At 40.8% G+C, this 17,334-nt stretch overlaps 1 protein-coding gene across 2 annotated transcripts in view; it reads right to left on the bottom strand.

Annotated features, from left to right (window-relative positions):
- Positions 1-1,088: 1,088 nt before the first annotated feature.
- LOC139543724 (contactin-associated protein-like 4) overlaps positions 1,089-17,334 on the bottom strand; it is a 198,236-nt gene continuing 181,990 nt past the window's right edge. For both annotated transcript variants that reach the window (XM_071350076.1, XM_071350077.1), the window contains 5 exons: positions 15,670-15,803; positions 11,233-11,320; positions 5,904-6,122; positions 5,356-5,427; positions 1,089-3,051 (listed from right to left, as the gene is read on the bottom strand). In XM_071350076.1, coding sequence (XP_071206177.1) covers positions 2,852-3,051; positions 5,356-5,427; positions 5,904-6,122; positions 11,233-11,320; positions 15,670-15,803 — 713 coding nt within the window. In that variant the 3' untranslated portion in view covers positions 1,089-2,851. The remainder of the gene's footprint in view (positions 3,052-5,355; positions 5,428-5,903; positions 6,123-11,232; positions 11,321-15,669; positions 15,804-17,334) is intronic.

Here is a 17,334-nt window from a genome sequence, read left to right as displayed (position 1 = left end):
CATTTGTTAGAAAACATGAAAAGTATTTCATTATCTTAAGTAATATTATTCAAAAGTAATCAACAGTAATATTTTTGATAGCTGCCAGCATAGCTATCTACTAGCTAAGTAGCTAGTGAGGATCAGCGCTAGTTCGGTCCAGAGCTAGGTAGCTACTAGCTACGCCCTAGACCAGAGCTAATTGGTGCAGACCAGAGCTAGACCAGAGCTAATTAGTGCGGACCAGAGCTAGCTAACTACTAGCTACATTTTGGATGAGAGCTGGACCAAAGCTAGCTAGCTAGCTATTAGATACACCCTGGATCAGAGCTAGTGTAGATGAGCGCTCTTAAGCTACTAGCAACACTCTGGACCAGAGCTAGTTAGTGCGGATCAGAGCTATCTAGCTAGCTACTGGCTACACCCTGGGTCAGAGCTAGTTATTGCGAACCAGAGCTAGCTAGCTACAAGCTATGCCCTAGACCAGAGCTAGCATGGACCAGAGTTACTAGCTACTAGCTATATCACTTTACATTAGTATTTAGCAGCTACATACAAACTACTAACAGATTATTAACGTGTTCTTACCTGTTCATTGCAGTCTTATTCCCTTGTTATCCAGACGTTACCGTTATTTCAGCACTGTAAACTGAAGTGCTACCGAGTCCAGCTAACACTGAGAGCAGAACAGACAATCCTCTCCTCTTTACCTCCCTGCTTTACTCTGTGCCATTGTTCGAGCCTGAGCCAAATGAAGACACACTAGTGTTTTATATTTTCAATTTTATCTCGACAGTTCGGCTTTCAAGCAGATGTCTTCTCTTCTTCTCTGTCAGCGTCTCACAGATTATTTCCCTCTGATTATCCCCTTGCTACCTGTGAATCACTATGCTAGCTGACCTGTCTGTCTGTCAGGCAAACCAAACCATGTATTTTCATAAAGATTAGCATATAAAAAAAGATGAAATACTTATCCTGCATCGTCATTAAAAGGACAACAATCAGACAGAACATTTTAGAGCGAGCCTTGTGTTTTGAGTTCTGGTCAAAGATTTTCTGAGAACTCGATCTGTTAAAGGGGTCTACTTGCGGGAGGTAAGGAAGCGGTGTTTAAATGGTAATGCTTTATTTTTGTCCAGGATAATGCAGAGAAAGCACATAAAATTACAGGTAATGCTTGCAAAGGAACTGTCTGAAGTACAGAAAAGCCCCCCCCCAAAATGAAAAATCATACATACTGTATGGAACATAATAAAGTATTAACATACAAGTTTTGTCAGTGGAATTTTCGTTATTTTCATTTGTTCAATGTTCATTGCTATGCAGGGTGCAAATTGTAGGGGGGGTGGGGGGATTTCCCCCCCTCTGCTTGAGTCATACCCATTTCTAAAGCGTTATACAAATTTTGGTAGTTTGGTCTGATGCTTTTACTGTAGTACCAGGGAAACTTGATGTGCCATATTGTAAATATGTAAATACACAGTACTATATGTGGAGTGTACTTTAGAGGGATTCTGCATGGCTCAGACATGTTAACACTACATGAAGCCAACATTCATCAATATAATAGCAAAATATTTTCAACTCAATAGTCCAAACATTTATTTTCATCTTCATAACCATATAAATCCCTCTAATGTATTTTATTATCATCTTTTAGGTATTGTATCACCGGAGAAGAATATTAGACAGAATATTAGACAGCGATTGTTATAAAGACATTCATTAATTCAACATTCAATTTTTAAGAATATTTACAGTCCCATGAATAACAGTATCAACACCTTTCAATATCAATATCATTAACACTTCTGTGTCATATCACCAGTACCTATACTGAAGAAAAATATAAACAAGACATGCAACAATTTCATTGATTCTACTGAGTTACAGTTCATATGAGGAAATCAGTCAATTTAAATTAATTAATTCGGCCCTAATCTATGGATTTCACATGACCGGGAATACAGATATGCATCTTTTGGTCAGATACCTTTAAAAAAAAAATGGGCCTCAGGATCTCTTCACAGTAATTTGTTGCATTCAAATTGCCATTTGATAAAATACAATTGTGTTCGTTGCCCGTAGTTTATGCCAGCCTATACCATAATCCCACCATCACCATGGAGCACTCTGTTCACAACGTTGACATCAGCAAACTGCTTGCACACACAATGCCATACACATGGTCTGCGGTTGTGAGGCTGGTTGGACGTACTGTAAATTCTTCAAAAGTTATTTTGGAGGCAACTTATTGTTGACAAATTAACATTCAATGCCAATTGCACACTCCCTCAAAACTTGAGACATCTGTGGCATTGTGTTGTGTGACAAAACTGCATATCTTAGAGTGGCCTTTTATTGTCCCCAGCACAAGGTGCACCTCTGTAATGATCATGCGGTTTAATCAGCTTCTTGATATGCCACACCTGTCAGGTGGATGGTTTATCTTGACAAATGAGAAATGCTCATTAACAGGGAAGTAAACAAATTTGTGCACAACATTTCAGAGAAACAAGCTTTTTGTGCGTATGGAACATTTATGGGCTCTTATTTCAGCTCATGAAACATGGGACCAAGACTTTACACGTTGTGTTTATATTTTTGTTCAGTGTAGTATATAAAAAACAACACCCAGTAAAACAAGAAAAAACAATACATGGACGAATTGATAGAATATTTTTTTATCTTCTCCACATTTTGGTCAGCCATCTTGTTTTGACAGTTGCTGAGGGTCTTTTACTGCATGTGTGTGTAATGCACTGTGAATGTAATTAATATCTCTAGGGCTCGGAAGGCATTTCTGTACTTCCTTAATCAGATTCACTGGATAAGTCCAACATTGAGAAGGTCCGGGGGTGTACAGATGGAGCTATATGAAATACTCCTTTTGGTTTTCACTTAGTACGTTCTGTGAGGTGGGCTCGCTGTGGAAAGGGTACTCAGGACTGTCTGCCTCAGGTTTGATGCTTTTTGGTTCTTGGCTGTGGAACGTCTCTTTCCGTCGATACAGGAACCTTACCATTATTGCCAACGCAGACAGAATCACAAATATCACCACAGCAATCACACCTGCAGAGGAGTACAACACATTGAGTTAGGAAACAAGAAAAGGGCACTTATTTCAAATCAAAATGAATTCACATTCACTATTCTTTATGTTGTTACAGAAAAAATGCACATAGACAAGAGACAAGGGTTTTTTGGAGAACACTTAAAGAATTCTAACTAGCAACCAATTATGATAATTTCACATTGTCTAACTGCGACATCTGCATGGGTTTCAGAAGCAAAGACAGAGAAAGCACAGTGGCTTTGAGACCACATGAATACCTTTCTCAACTCCAACTTTTGATCTGTGAAATCTGTCTGTGGCATGGGAGCCTTAACAGAAATAATATGCCAATTTATCCTGTGGGTATTTCATTGCTATTACCCAGCCTGTCTGATTTCTGTTGCTAATCTAAACTCTAAAAGGCATTACACAAGCTTCTGAAAGCCGTAGTTCATCTCTGTGCAAGGCACGGCACAAAGACATCCAGTTCAATTCTCGCAAATGTCGCAGGCATTCATTTCATAAACCTTAGCTACAGTCCTTGTACACTGCTATGCTATGCATGGTGCATTTCATTATCAAGAGAAAATGATATATCTTATTAGGAAGCCAGAATACGGCCAGACCCAATTTAATGGTATATTACAGTGGTTTTAAAATGACAAAGTATTTGAAGATAGCGGTAAAAAGTTCCTTAATCAGCAAATAATTTATTTAAACGTTTAATTAGTTTTGGTGTCCTTTGTGCATTTGGCACTGAATCAGCCTGTATAAGGACGACTTTGAACTGCTTTCTACATTCCAGCAATTGTAACGGATGGGAATTAATCAACCTTGACTTTGAATCTGTGGCGATAGTCGCTTAAAAGTTTTGTGATGTGATGCTGCAAATATGCCATATCAATTGCTGAAATTTTTCATTTATTTAATTAAAATTGGAATTATACAGTGTTGTCTCTGAGAAAAACAAATACAGTGCCCTCTGTAATTATTGGGACAGCGAAGCATTTTTTTCTTATTTTGGCTCTATACTCCAAAAGTTTGGATTTGAACTCAAAACATGATTTGTGGTGAAAGTGCAGACTGTCAGCTTTAATTTGAGGGTGTTTTCATCCATTTCGGGTATAGAAATTACAGCACTTTTTTGTGCATAGTGCCCCCATTTTAGGGGAGCAAAAGTATTGGGACAAATTCACTTATATGTGTATTCAAGTAGTAAAGAATTAAGTATTTGTTCCAATATTCATAGCACCCAATGACTACATCAAGCTTGTCACTCTACACATTTGTTGGATGCATTTGCTCTTTATTTTGGTTGTGTTTCAGATTATTTTGTCCCCAATAGAAATGAATGATAAATAATGTAGTGTCATTTTGGAGTAACTTTTATTGTTTATAACAATAGAATGTGTTTATAAACACTTCTACATTAATGTGGATGCTATCATGATCACAGATCATCCTGAATGAATCGTGAATAGTGATGAGTTAGAAAGTAAGTTACAGTCGCACAAATATCATACCCCCAAGACATGCGAACCTCGCACCATTACAATAACAGTGTAGGTTAGCATTTTTTGAGGGGTATGATATTTGTCCATCTGTAACTTTCTCACTCATGATGTAATTTCTAAACGGTTCACCAAATTTGGATGAAAACACCCTCAAATTAAATCTGACACTTTAACGTTAGTCATTGTTTGATTTCACTTTTGAAATATATAGTCAAAAGAAGAAAGAAATGCTTCAGTGTCCCAAAAATGAGCCCTGTATCATCAACATTCTCTAATTTACATTTTTCATTTTTTATCCAATTTCGTGGTATCCAATTACAGTCTTGTCTCATCGCTGCAACGCCTGTACGGACTCGGGAGAGGCGAAGGTCGAGAGCCATGCGTCCTCCGAAACACAACCCAACCAACCCGCACTGCTTCTTGACACAATGCCCACCCAACCCGGAAGCCAGCCGCACCAATGTGTCGGAGGGAACACCGTACACCTGGCGACCTGGTCAGCGTGCACTGCGCCCGGCCCGCCACAGGAGTCGCTAGTGCGCGATGAGACAAGGATAGCCCTGCCGGCCAAACCCTCCTTAACCCGGACGACGCTGGGCCAATTGTGCGCCGCCCCATGGGCCTCACAGTCACGGCCGGCTGCGACAGAGCCGTGACTCGAACCCAGTATCTCAGGTGGCACAGCTAGCACTGCGATGCAGTGCCTTAGACCACTGCGCCACCCGAGAGGCCCAACGTTCTCTATTTATGTTGTTTCACTAAATACAACTATGGTTTATTATGACATGAGAAACATGTTCCTGTTACCTCCAATCAATGCAGAGTCACTCTTGATTGCATTAACTATAGGCTCACCAGTACCTACTGTACCTGAATGATCTACAGCAGAGAGAGATACACAGAAAGAGAGACAGAGAAATAGAGAGCGAGAGACAGCAGAAAAAGAAATAGAGATAGAGGAGAAAAGAAAGGAGAAAAAAGACAAAAGAGAGAGAGAGGGAATCAGTAACAGAAGTCGTCATCAGTCCATGCAGGGTTCATTTAATACTACGCCCTCAGTCATAAACTGCATGAGGATGACCAAATGAGAAATCTCTCTCGTACAAATGAATGAACTAATCTGCCACAGTGTAATCAGTTTCATTCTCAGTTAATGATCAAGGAAGATGGTGTACGTATTAAATGGGCCCTTGATAAAGTTTGAAAAGCAGTTCAGAAAAAAAGTGTTGATTCTCAAGTGAAGTTATAGCAAAACAAAAAGCCCTCAAACAGAAAGAGAGAGAGAGAGTCCCGCCCTTCACCAAAGACTCCACCCACCAGAATAGCTAGGGAGAACTTGAATCCTCCCCTCTTACCTGATAGGGGGTGTGTGGTTTCGGCTGGGTAGGGATTGGCTGGAGATGAGGAACCACAGGTGGACTCAGCTAGGGGTCCTGTCACTATGACTGGGCTGGTGTTTGGGTAGAGTAGCGCTGCCTTCAGTGGAGTGATGGAGTTAAACTGGACCACCGACAGACAGCCACTGAAACCCAGGGAGTTCAGCCTGGCAATCTCTGGATCCAGCTCACCAGACTCTTAACACACAAACACATACGCATGCACGCACACAAAAAAGCAGAAACAGTCAGTGAGATCGGGTATAGTGATCAGTCTAGGGTAAAAGTAGTAGGATTCACTGCTCTCTCAGCGTATTATTGATTGATGTGGCAGATAGCTGTCAATGAATTAAACTAACAATAGCTGCTACTCACCCTATGGACATGTTCCCCCCACACCCCCCCAACGGTCACTTACCTTACATGCCGCTCCTCCTAGGGACATCCCCCCCCAACTGACTTTTTCTCTGCCCCCACCCCAACGATATTCATCACTGTTGCAGTTGTTAATATGTATATTATGGATGTCTTTCTTTCAGTTGGTCCCCACACACCCTCAATGGTCATGCTGCTCCCTTTATGGTCACCCCCCCCCCTCACAACCCCTCAACAGTCTTTAATCTGCCTCCACCCCAATGGACATTTATTTATTAATCACTGCCACAGTTGTTATGATGTATTATTTTAACTCACTTAGTCCTGCATGTTCGAGCTCAGAGCCTAAGATTTTCACTGGACACTGCAATCACACCTGCAACTCTGTACATGAGACTATTAAACACTCTGAATCTGAATCTAGACACGAAGAAGATAATGAGAGACCCCAGAAACACTGCCCCCCATTTGACTGATTTGGATCCAGTGAAACCCTATGTTTGCCAGGGAAACTGGGTCACTGTCTCTTCCAAATGACCAATGACTATGAATTTAATGATGGGAATTTGCATGGTTATAAGTGCGCTTAAAATGAATGGGATGGAAGGCAGTGAGCTGCTGGCATTGTACAGCATCACGTTGTATCACACTGCTACTGTATCCTGAAGGTATCCTTCTTTCTTACAACAGCTAGATAGCTATTTCTTCTCAGTCAGACCTCATCGATATTCTCTCATCTTTCTCTGTCCTTCTCTCTCTGCCTTTATCCCCTCTCTCGCTCTTTTACTCTCTGAGTGACTCTCTCTTTATCTCTCCCTTTCCCCTCCCCTCTCTCTCTTAGTCTCTCTGTGACTCTCCCGTCTACTCCTCTCTCTCTACCTTTCCCCCTCTCCTACTCCTCTCACCCTCCCCTCTGCATTCATTACAGGTCAATTTGTTAGCGTGATTGATGACAGGTGTTGCTGGGAAGGACACTGAAACCACTTTCATGCCAGCTCTTTGATCCTGATATGACACACAGACTGCAGCAGGGGTGGAGGGGTTAGAGAAGAGCGAGGACCTGGTCACGTGTTAACATGGTTCAGGTCATCTGAGATACACTACACTCCCACAGAGCTCTTTCTCTGTGTGTGTGTGTGTGTGTGTGTCTCTGTGTGTGTGTGTGTGTGTGTGTGTGTGTGTGTGTGTGTGTCAAATCAAACAACAGTTGTATACCTTACCGTGAAATTCTTACTTACAATCCCTTAACCAACAATGCAGTTTTAAGAAAAACAAGAGTTAAGAAAACATTTACTTTGTCAACTAAAGTAAAAAAAAGTAACACAATAAAATAACAATAACAAGGCTATATACGGGGGTACCAGTACCGAGTCAATGTACAGGGGTACAGGTAAGTCAAGGTAACTGAGGTAATATGTACATGTACAGTAACAGTCAAAGGTTTGGACACACATACTCATTCAAGGGGTTATCTTTATTTTTACTATTTTCTACATTGTAAAATAATAGTGAAGACATCAAAACTATGAAATAGCACATATGGAATCATCTAGTAACCAAAAAAGTGTAAACAAATATTTTTTGGGTTGAGATTCTTAAAAGTAGCCACCCTTTGCCTTGATGACAGCTTTTCAACCTTGGCATTCTCTCAACCAGCTTCATGAGGTAGTCAATTGGAATGCAATTCAATTAACAGGTGTGCCTTGTTCAAGTTAAATAGTGGAATTTATTTCCTTTTTAATGCGTTTGAGACAAACAGCTGTGTTGTGACAAGGTCGGGTGGTATACAGAAGATAGCCCTATTTGGTAAAAGACCAAGTCCATATTATGGAAAAAACAGCTCAAATAAGCAAAGAGAAACAACAGTACATCATTAGACATGAAGGTCAGTCAATCTGGAAACTTTTAAAGTTTCTTCAAGTGCAGTCGCAAAAACCATCAAGCGATTTGATGAAACTGGCTCTCATGAGGACCGCCACAGGAAAGGAAGACCCAGAGTTACCTCTGCTGCAGAGGATACGTTTCTTAGAGTTACAAGCCTCAGAAATTGCAGCCCAAATAAATGCTTCACAGAGTTCAAGTAACATACACATCTCAACATCAACTGTTCAGAGGGGACTGCGTGAATCAGGCCTTCATGGTCGAATTTCTGCAAAGAAACCACTACTAAAGGACACCAATAATAAGAAGAGACTTGCTTGGGCCAAGAAACACGAGCAATGGACATTAAACCGGTGTTTAAAATGTTACATTTTTGGTTCCAACCGCTGTGTCTTTGTGAGACGCAGAGTGAGTGAATGGATGATCTCTGCACGTGTGGTTCCCACCATGAAGCATGGAGGAGGAGATATGATGGTGTGGGGGTGTTTTGCTGGTGACACTGTCTGTGATTTATTTAGAATTCAAGGCACACTTAACCAGCATGACTATCACAGCATTCTGCAGCGATACGTCATCCCATCTGGTCTGCGCTTAGTGGGACTATCATTTGTTTTTCAACAGGACAATGACCCAAATGACACCTCCAGCCTGTGTAAGGGCTATTTGACCAAGAGGGAGAGTGATGGAGCGCTGCATCAGATGACCTGGCCTCCACAATCATCCGACCGTAACCCAATTGAGATGGTTTGGGATGAGTTGGACTGCAGAGTGAAGGATAAGCAGCCAACAAGTGTTCAGCATATGTGGGAATTCCTTCAAGACTGTTGGAAAAGCATTACAGGTGAAGCTGGTTGAGCTGTCATTAAGGCAAAGGGTGGCTACTTGAAGAATATAAAATATATTTTGATTTGTTTAACACTTTCTTGGTTACTACATGATTCCATATGTGTTATTTCATAGTTTTGATGTCTTCACTATTATGGTACAATGTAGAAAATAGTAAAATAAAGAAAAACCCTTGAATGAGTAGGTGTGTCCAAACTTTTGACTGGTACTGTAGGTAGGGGTAAAGTGACTATTCATAGATAATAAACAGAAGGTAGCAGCAGCTAATGCAGGCATTAATGCAAATAGTCCGGGTAGCCATTTTGATGAATTGTTCAACAGTCTTATGGCTTGGGTGTACAGTAGAAGCTGTAAGGAGCATTTTGGACCTAGACTTGGCGCTACCAGTACCGCTTGCCGCGAGGTAGCATAGATAACAGTCTGTGATTTGGGTGACTGGAGTCTTTGAAAATGTTTGAGCCTTCCTCTGTCACCCACTGTTATAGAGGTCCTGGATGGCAGGAAGCTTGGCCATACGCACTACCCTCTGTAGCGCCTTGTAGTCGGATGCCGAGCAGTTGCCATACCAGGCAGTGATGCAACCAGTCAGGACGCTCTCGATGGTGCAGCTGTATAACTTTTTGAGGATCTGAGGACCCATGTCCTTGGGCCATGTTAGCTTGTTGATGATTTGGACACCAAGGAACTTGAAGCTCTCGACCTGCTCCACTACAGCCACGTCGATGTGAATGGGGGAGTGCTCGGCCCTCCTTTCCCTGTAGTCTATGATCATCTCCTTTGTCTTGACCACATTGAGGGAGAGGTTGTTGTCCTGGAACCACACTGTCAGGTCTTTGACCTCCTCCCTATAGGCTGTCTCATCGTTGTCGGTGATCAGGCCTACCACCATTGTGTCAGCGGCAAATTTAATGATGCTGTTGGAGTCGTGCTTGGCCACGCAGTCGTGGGTAAACAGGGAGTACAGGAGGGGATTAAGCACGCACCCCTGAGGGGCTCCCGTGTTGAGGATCAGCGTGGCAGATGTGTTAATACCACCCGGCGGAAGCCTGTCAGGAAGTCCAGGATCCAGTTGTGGAGGGAGGTGTTCAGTTCCAGGGTCCTTAGCTTAGTGATGAGCTTTGTGGGCACTATGGTGTTAAACGCTGAGCTGTGTGTGTGTGTGTGTGCGCGTGTGTGGTGTGTGTGTTCCACATGACCAGAGAGCAGACCCCTTAGCCCCACATGTCATCATAGCCCAGAGCTATACTGGATTATTCCGATTTTAGACTAATGGAGCGTCTTGAACGGCCATAAAGAAGTCAAGAACAATGTCAAAGTAGCTACTGCATGACTTTGTTATTGTGACATTCTTGACATTGTCACAGATGCATTGAAATGGTTTGCGTCTGACATATACTGTAGGTTGGCCTAGTATGAGAGCATTGTTCTACTTGTTTTGTTTGTTAAAATGTTTCAGAATGCACTTGACTGTAACTGCTGTATGTTTTTCATCTGTTCCTTTCAATCATTCCTCATTACTATTGAAAACAGACGTCCTATTTTGAAGCAAATACATTGGCATTAGACCTGCATAAAGTGCCCTATTTTTGAAGCAGGGGATAGACAACATCAATGCATCAAGCCGATATTATTCAGACTTTAAGTAAACAGACATGCACCAATCATAACATGTCATGTCGAATGTTGATTGCCTGACTGAACAAACAATATTGTAATACATGTGCATTTGCCCCAGCAGTTTATCATCCTCCTATATAGCACTAAAATGCACATAATAATGCATAATGATTCCATCCATATCTTTATTTGATATAAAAGCTTCTGGTGAGTGGGATTGTAACCAGCTCTTTAGTTCTGTGTTCGAGAGACACGGCCAAACACATTTTAGCATTCTTTATTCAATGGCTTTCTCCATCATTTTAATAATCCTGTCATACAGATGTAGGATCTTAATTTGAGCCAGTTTTCTACAGCATAAAAATAATCATGCAGCAACAGGAAATGTGAATTATTATGTGGATTGTAATTACTGAAAAATGTTTGTAAGGGTTTTCATGAAGTCTGACATTTTAAAGTGGAAATGACAAACTTTTGAAGCCTTTTTAAACTTCGAATACACTAGAAGTTTGTATTTCCTGCCGTGCAGGAAAATTCTCAGCAACAAAAGAGTGATCAAATTAAGATCCTACATCTGTATAGTTCTCACCTTGCACCTTCCCAAGGACAACTGACTTGATAGCATTGAATTCTGTATCAGATGTGAGATTGAAGTCTTCCCTTCTGTGCTGGTCAATCTATAAAAAAAAAAGCAAAATAAAACCTGTAAACACTTTGTTGAATAGTCAAATTGGGGATAGAAAAAAAAGACAATTTACACTTTCATGTTTCAGATGATGGAGAATGTACTCTTCCATTTAGAGGGTTTTAATTAAACCCTGCTCTTCAAAGTACTTTAAACACATCATCGCTTGGCTGTTCAGTCTCTGCCATTCAATTAAAAAAGGAAAATAGTGCTAGAGCTTGGACAGATTTGAGTTGAACTTACATTATTGAAAATGTGATTACTACTCAAAGCTTACACTAATTGATGCAGTTTAGCTGAGAATGCCAGACAGTAGCTTAACAAAATAGATTTTTTTGTTGAAGTAGTCAGACTCGAACATGTTGTTGGGTGGTCAGAAGCATGGAAGTAAACACTTACGAGTGTTGTCCACTATGAGAATAGTTGTCACGCCCTGGCCTTAGTTATCTTTGTTTTCTTTATTATTTTGGTTAGGTCAGGGTGTGACATGGGGGATTTATGTGTTTTGTCTAGTCTAGGGGTTTTGTATGTTTATGGGGTGTTTTCTAGTCTAGGTGTTTGTATGTCTATGGTTGCCTAGATTGGTTCTCAATTAGAGGCAGCTGTTTATCATTGTCTCTGATTGGGAACCATATTTAGGCAGCCATATGCTTTAGGGATTTCGTGGGATTTTGTTGATGTGTAAGTTGCCTGTGTCTGCACTTTTCGTATATAGCTTCACGTTCTTTTGTTGTTTTTTGTATAGTTTGTCAAGTGTTCTTCGTTTCAGTAAATAAATAGAAGAATGTATTACTATCACGCTGCGCCTTGGTCCTCCTCTCTTCCTCCATACGACGAACGTGACAATAGTATGGAAGTCTAGTGCATTACAATATTCCCACATATTGGACTTGCACTCTTTCATTACGAGGTGTATAAATGGGGTGTCTAAATATGCGTGTTTGTATGGTCTTGCCGTTACAGTTGGATTTCTGTACTGTAGTTCAAATCCTCAAAGAAGGGTTGATCCCTGGTTTTAAAAACACTTTACCTGGATTGTTTCAGAAAATACCCAGCAAGCCATGATCTTCAATTTGTAATGAAGAGTACTTAGTTAAGAACACTGTAATTAAAAATGGCTAAGGGTGCTGCAGTGGGGTTAATATCATGTTAACTAGAGTGGCATGTTCCGATCACATCAGGGCAAGAACGAACAGAAATTTGGAATGATCTAATTAATCATTACTATATATGGGGGAAAAAAATCAATTTGCTGTCGAAATGTGTCTTTCGAAGAATTGCTGAGAAGAACGATGACCAACTTTGGTGTTACAACTCATGAAATTTAAAAACATATTCTGCCAGTCTCCTCACAGATTTCAACCCCTTGGGAAGACTACCGTACGTTTAAACTTCTAATGATTTCTCTATACTCTTCTCTATCCAATTCCTTTTCTCCTCCCTTTCTTCTTCAGAGTCATTCATGTTGCCGGAAATGTCTTTAAATTGTGAATGAGTGTGCCCGCTTAATGGCTGAGAGTTGGAATGTGTCTGCGCATTCTGAATAAGTACAGCTCTGCAGCACAGCCTAGGGTTTTCGCTTACTGTGATGTTGACAAAGGACTTTGACTTCATGATAGCTGCAGTCTTAAGAAGCAGAACTACTGTATGCAAAACCTGCATCACTCTTCATCCACTATGCTCACGTTGTATCACATCTCACTGTATATCTAAATCTGTTGGGAGTGATGTGCTGTTATTTCTTAATGACTTTTACTGACCACGACACAGATCCCACACTGCTAACATGTATACACTTACATTTACACCTCAGCAGTTTAGACTTTGTGCATATAGACGTACTTGTCTGTACTTGCCTCTTGCTGATTTTCAAAAAGAAAAGTGGTTCTGAATCTTTTTAGGTTATGCTAAACTCTATTACATTTTGCTCGGCTTGCATTACCTCTTCATGTGCAACCAATCATCAGGACTATGCTCTTATGAATCTTCCCAAGTACCCCTTGTGGACAGGTCAGGTATCCCAAGTTCTAGCACCCCACCAGAGAACCACTGCACTAAGGTACAGTACAGTGCATTCGGAAAGTATTCAGACCCTATCACTTTATCCACATTTTGTTACGTTACAGCCTTATTCTAAAATGAATCAAATATATTTTATCCCTCATCAATATACACACAATCTCCCATAATGACAACGTGAAAACAGGTTATTAGACATTTTTGCAAATGTATTACAAATAAAAAACAGAAAACCTTATTTACAGACACTACCGTTCAAAAGTTTGGGGTCACTTACAAATGTCCTTGTTTTTGAAAGAAAAGCACATTTCTTGTCCATTGAAATAACATCAAATTGATCAGAAATACAGTGTAGACGTTGTTAATGTTGTAAATGACTATTGTAGCTGGAAACGGCAGATTTGTTATGGAAAATCTACACAGGCTTACAGAGGCCCATTAACAGCAACCGTCACTCCTGTGTTCCAATGGCACGTTGTGTTAGCTAATCCAAGTTTATAATTTTAAAAGGCTATTTGATCATTAGAAAACCCTTTTGCAATTAAGTTAGCACAGCTGAAAACTGTTGTCCTGATTAAAGAAGCAATAAAACTGGCCTTCTTTAGACTAGTTGAGTATCTGGAGCATCAGCATTTGTGAGTTCGATTACAGGCTCAAAATGGGAAGAAACAAAGAACTTTCTTCTGAAACTTGTCAGTCTATTCTTGTTCTGAGAAATGAAGGCTATTTCATGCGAGAAATTGCCAAGAAACTGAAGATCTCGTACAACGCTGTGTACTACTCCCTTCACACACAGCGCAAACTGTCTCGAACCAGAATAGAAAGTGGAGTGGGAGGCCCCGGTGCCCAACTGAGAAAGAGGACAAGTACATTAGAGTGTCTAGTATGAGAAACAGACGCCTCACAAGTCCTCAACTGGCAGCTTCATTAAACAGTACCCGCATAACACCAGTCTCAACGTCAACAGTGAAGAGGCAACTCCGGGATGCTAGCCTTCTAGGCAGAGTTGCAAAGAAAAAGCCATATCTCAGACTGGCCAATAAAAAGAAAATATTAAAATGGGCAAAATAACACAGACACTGGACAGAGGAACTCTGCCGAGAAGGCCAGCATCCCGGAGTCGCCTCTTCACTGTTGACAGTTTTAAGCTGTGCCGACATAATTGCAAAAGGGGTTTCAAATGATCAATTAGTCTTTTAAAATGATAAACTTGGATTAGCTAACACAACGTGCCATTGGAACACAGGAGTGACGGTTACTGATAATGGGTATATGTAGATATTCCACAAAAAGTCAGCCGTTTCCAGCTACAATAGTCATTTACAACATTAACAATGTCCACACTGTATTCTGATCAATTTGATGTTATTTTAATGGACAAAATGTTTTATTTTCTTTCAAAAACAAGGGCATTTCTAAGTGACCCCAAACTTTTGAACGGTAGTGTAAGTATTTTAGACCCTTTGCTATGAGACTCGAAATTGAGCTCAGGTGCATCCTGTTTCCATTGATCATCCTTGAGATATTTCTACAACTTGATTGGAGTCCACTTGTGGTAAATTCAATTGATTGGACATGATTTGGAAAGGTACACACTTGTCTATATAAGGTCAGATCAAAAACCAAGCCATGAGGTCGAAAGAATTGTCCGTTGAGCTCTGAAGCAAGATTGTGTCGAGGCACAGATCTGGGGAATGGTACCAAAACATTTCGCAGCATTGAAGGTCTCCAAGAACACAGTGGCCTCCATCATTCTCAAATGAAAGAAGATTGGAACCACCAAGACTCTTCCTAGAGCTGTCCGCCTGGCCAAACTGATCAATCGGGGGAGGAGTGGCTTTGGGACAAGTCTCTGAATGTCCTTGAGTGGCCCAGCCAGGGCCTGGACTTGAACCCGATCGAACATCTCTGGAGAGACCTGAAAATAGCTGTGCAGCAACGCTCCCCATCCAACCAAACAGAGCATGAGAGGATCTGCAGAGAAGAATGGGAGAAACTCCCCAAATTCAGGTGTGCCAATCTTGTAGCGTCATACCCAAGAAGACTCAAGGCTGTAATCACTGCCAAAGGTGCATCAACAAAGGACTGAGTAAAGGGTCTTATGTAAATGTGATATTCAGTTTATTTTTTTCTAAAAACCTATTTTTGTTTTGTCATTATGGGGTATTATAGTACGTAGATAGATTTTAGAATAAGGCTGTAATGTAACAAAATGCTGAAAAAGTCAAGGGGTCTGAATACTTTCCGAATACACTGTAACTGCTGAGTATGTCTTTGTTTTGAATGAGAATAAGTTACATTAATAGTGACAAAATAAATTACCTGAACACTGACAGTCTCTGATATCCTCCTGATGGAGACTCTGTGAAGTTGTCCATTGGCCAAGTTCCTTATGCTGGTCCTGAATACCTCAGCATCTCTACTGTTCTGCAGCTTATATTTAACATCCAGGTAACCTTCAGGAGATATAGAGACAAAACTTGAATATACAGTAACTTCTATTTAATGTCCAGGTAACCTTCAGGAGATATAGAGACATAACTTTAATATACAGTATCTTATATTTAACGTCCAGGTAACCTTCGAGAGATATGTGAAGACATAACTTTAATATAACTTATACATAACATCCAGGTACCTTTCAAGAGATATATAAAGATAAACTCAGCAAAAAAATAAACGTCCTCTCGCTGTCAACTGCATTTATTTTCAGCAAACTTAACATGTGTAAATATTTGTATGGACAAGATTCAACAACTGAGACATAAACTGAACAAGTTCCACAGACATGTGACTAACAGAAGTGGAATAATGTGTCCCTGAACAAAGGGGGGGGGGGGGGGGGTTCAAAATCAAAAGTAGCAGTCAGTATCTGGTGTGGCCACCAGCTGCATTAAGTACTGCAGTGCATCTCCTCCTCATGGACTGCACCAGATTTGCCAGTTCTTGCTGTGAGATGTTACCCCACTCTTCTACCAAGGCCCTTGCAAGTTCCTGGACATTTCTGGGGGGAATGGCCCTAGCCCTCACCCTCTGATCCAACAGGTCCCAGACGTGCTCAATGGAATTGAGATCCGAGCTCTTTCGCTGGCCATGGCAGAACACTGACATTCCTGTCTTGCAGGAAATCACGCACAGAACGAGCAGTATGGCTGGTGGCATTGTCATGTGGGAGGGTCATGTCAGGATGATATCTCCATTATCTTGACACAACTGTGGGAAGCATTGGAGTCAACTTGGGCCAGCATCCCGGTGGAACACTTTCGACACCTTGTAGAGTCCATGCCCCGACAAATGAAATCTGTTCTGAGGGCCAAAGGGAGTGCAGCTCAATATTAGGAAGGTGTTCCTAATGTTTTGTCCACTCAGTGTAGGGACACGTTTAATATCACTTCATTATAACACCCAGGTAACCTTCCGAATTATATAGAGATATAACTTGTATACCGTAACAATCAAAACCACGTGGCCCTTTCCTGCTGTCAAATTACCTCGTGGCCCTCATGGGTGGGATGTTATTAATATTTTTCTAAATGTCATATTTAATAAACATTATCTCCAAAACCTGCTGAAAATCTGGTGTTTCTATGTCAAGCGATTTTTGTATATTATAGTCTTCTGTGATGTGTATATGAAGTGTAATATTGGGATGCAAACTCAGAATTTTATACATTTCAACTCTTTATCTGACATGATACAAGTCTTCTTTTTTTAAGTCTATTACAATGTGTGTGAGGTGTATACCTTTGTGTCAAAAGAGATTTGTTTAAGACTTCTAAGAAACAATCTATGTGACCTGGATTTAGCCCACTGCAGTAAAAGGTTAAATGCAGACAGTGACAGACATGTAACACTATCACTGTCATTAAAATGCAGACAGCCACTGAACAATATCGCTACCATGTGGGGGAGCATTTACGACGTACCCGGCAAATTGTTGTTTATACTGTAGCATTTCAAGGAAATTTCCTCAATGTTCAAGGCTAC

This window comes from Salvelinus alpinus, chromosome 18 (assembly GCF_045679555.1).
Source record: "Salvelinus alpinus chromosome 18, SLU_Salpinus.1, whole genome shotgun sequence".
Taxonomy (NCBI): Eukaryota; Metazoa; Chordata; class Actinopteri; order Salmoniformes; family Salmonidae; genus Salvelinus; species Salvelinus alpinus.
Note: the sequence above shows the minus strand (reverse complement) of the source record. Positions and strands in the feature narration are given on the sequence as shown.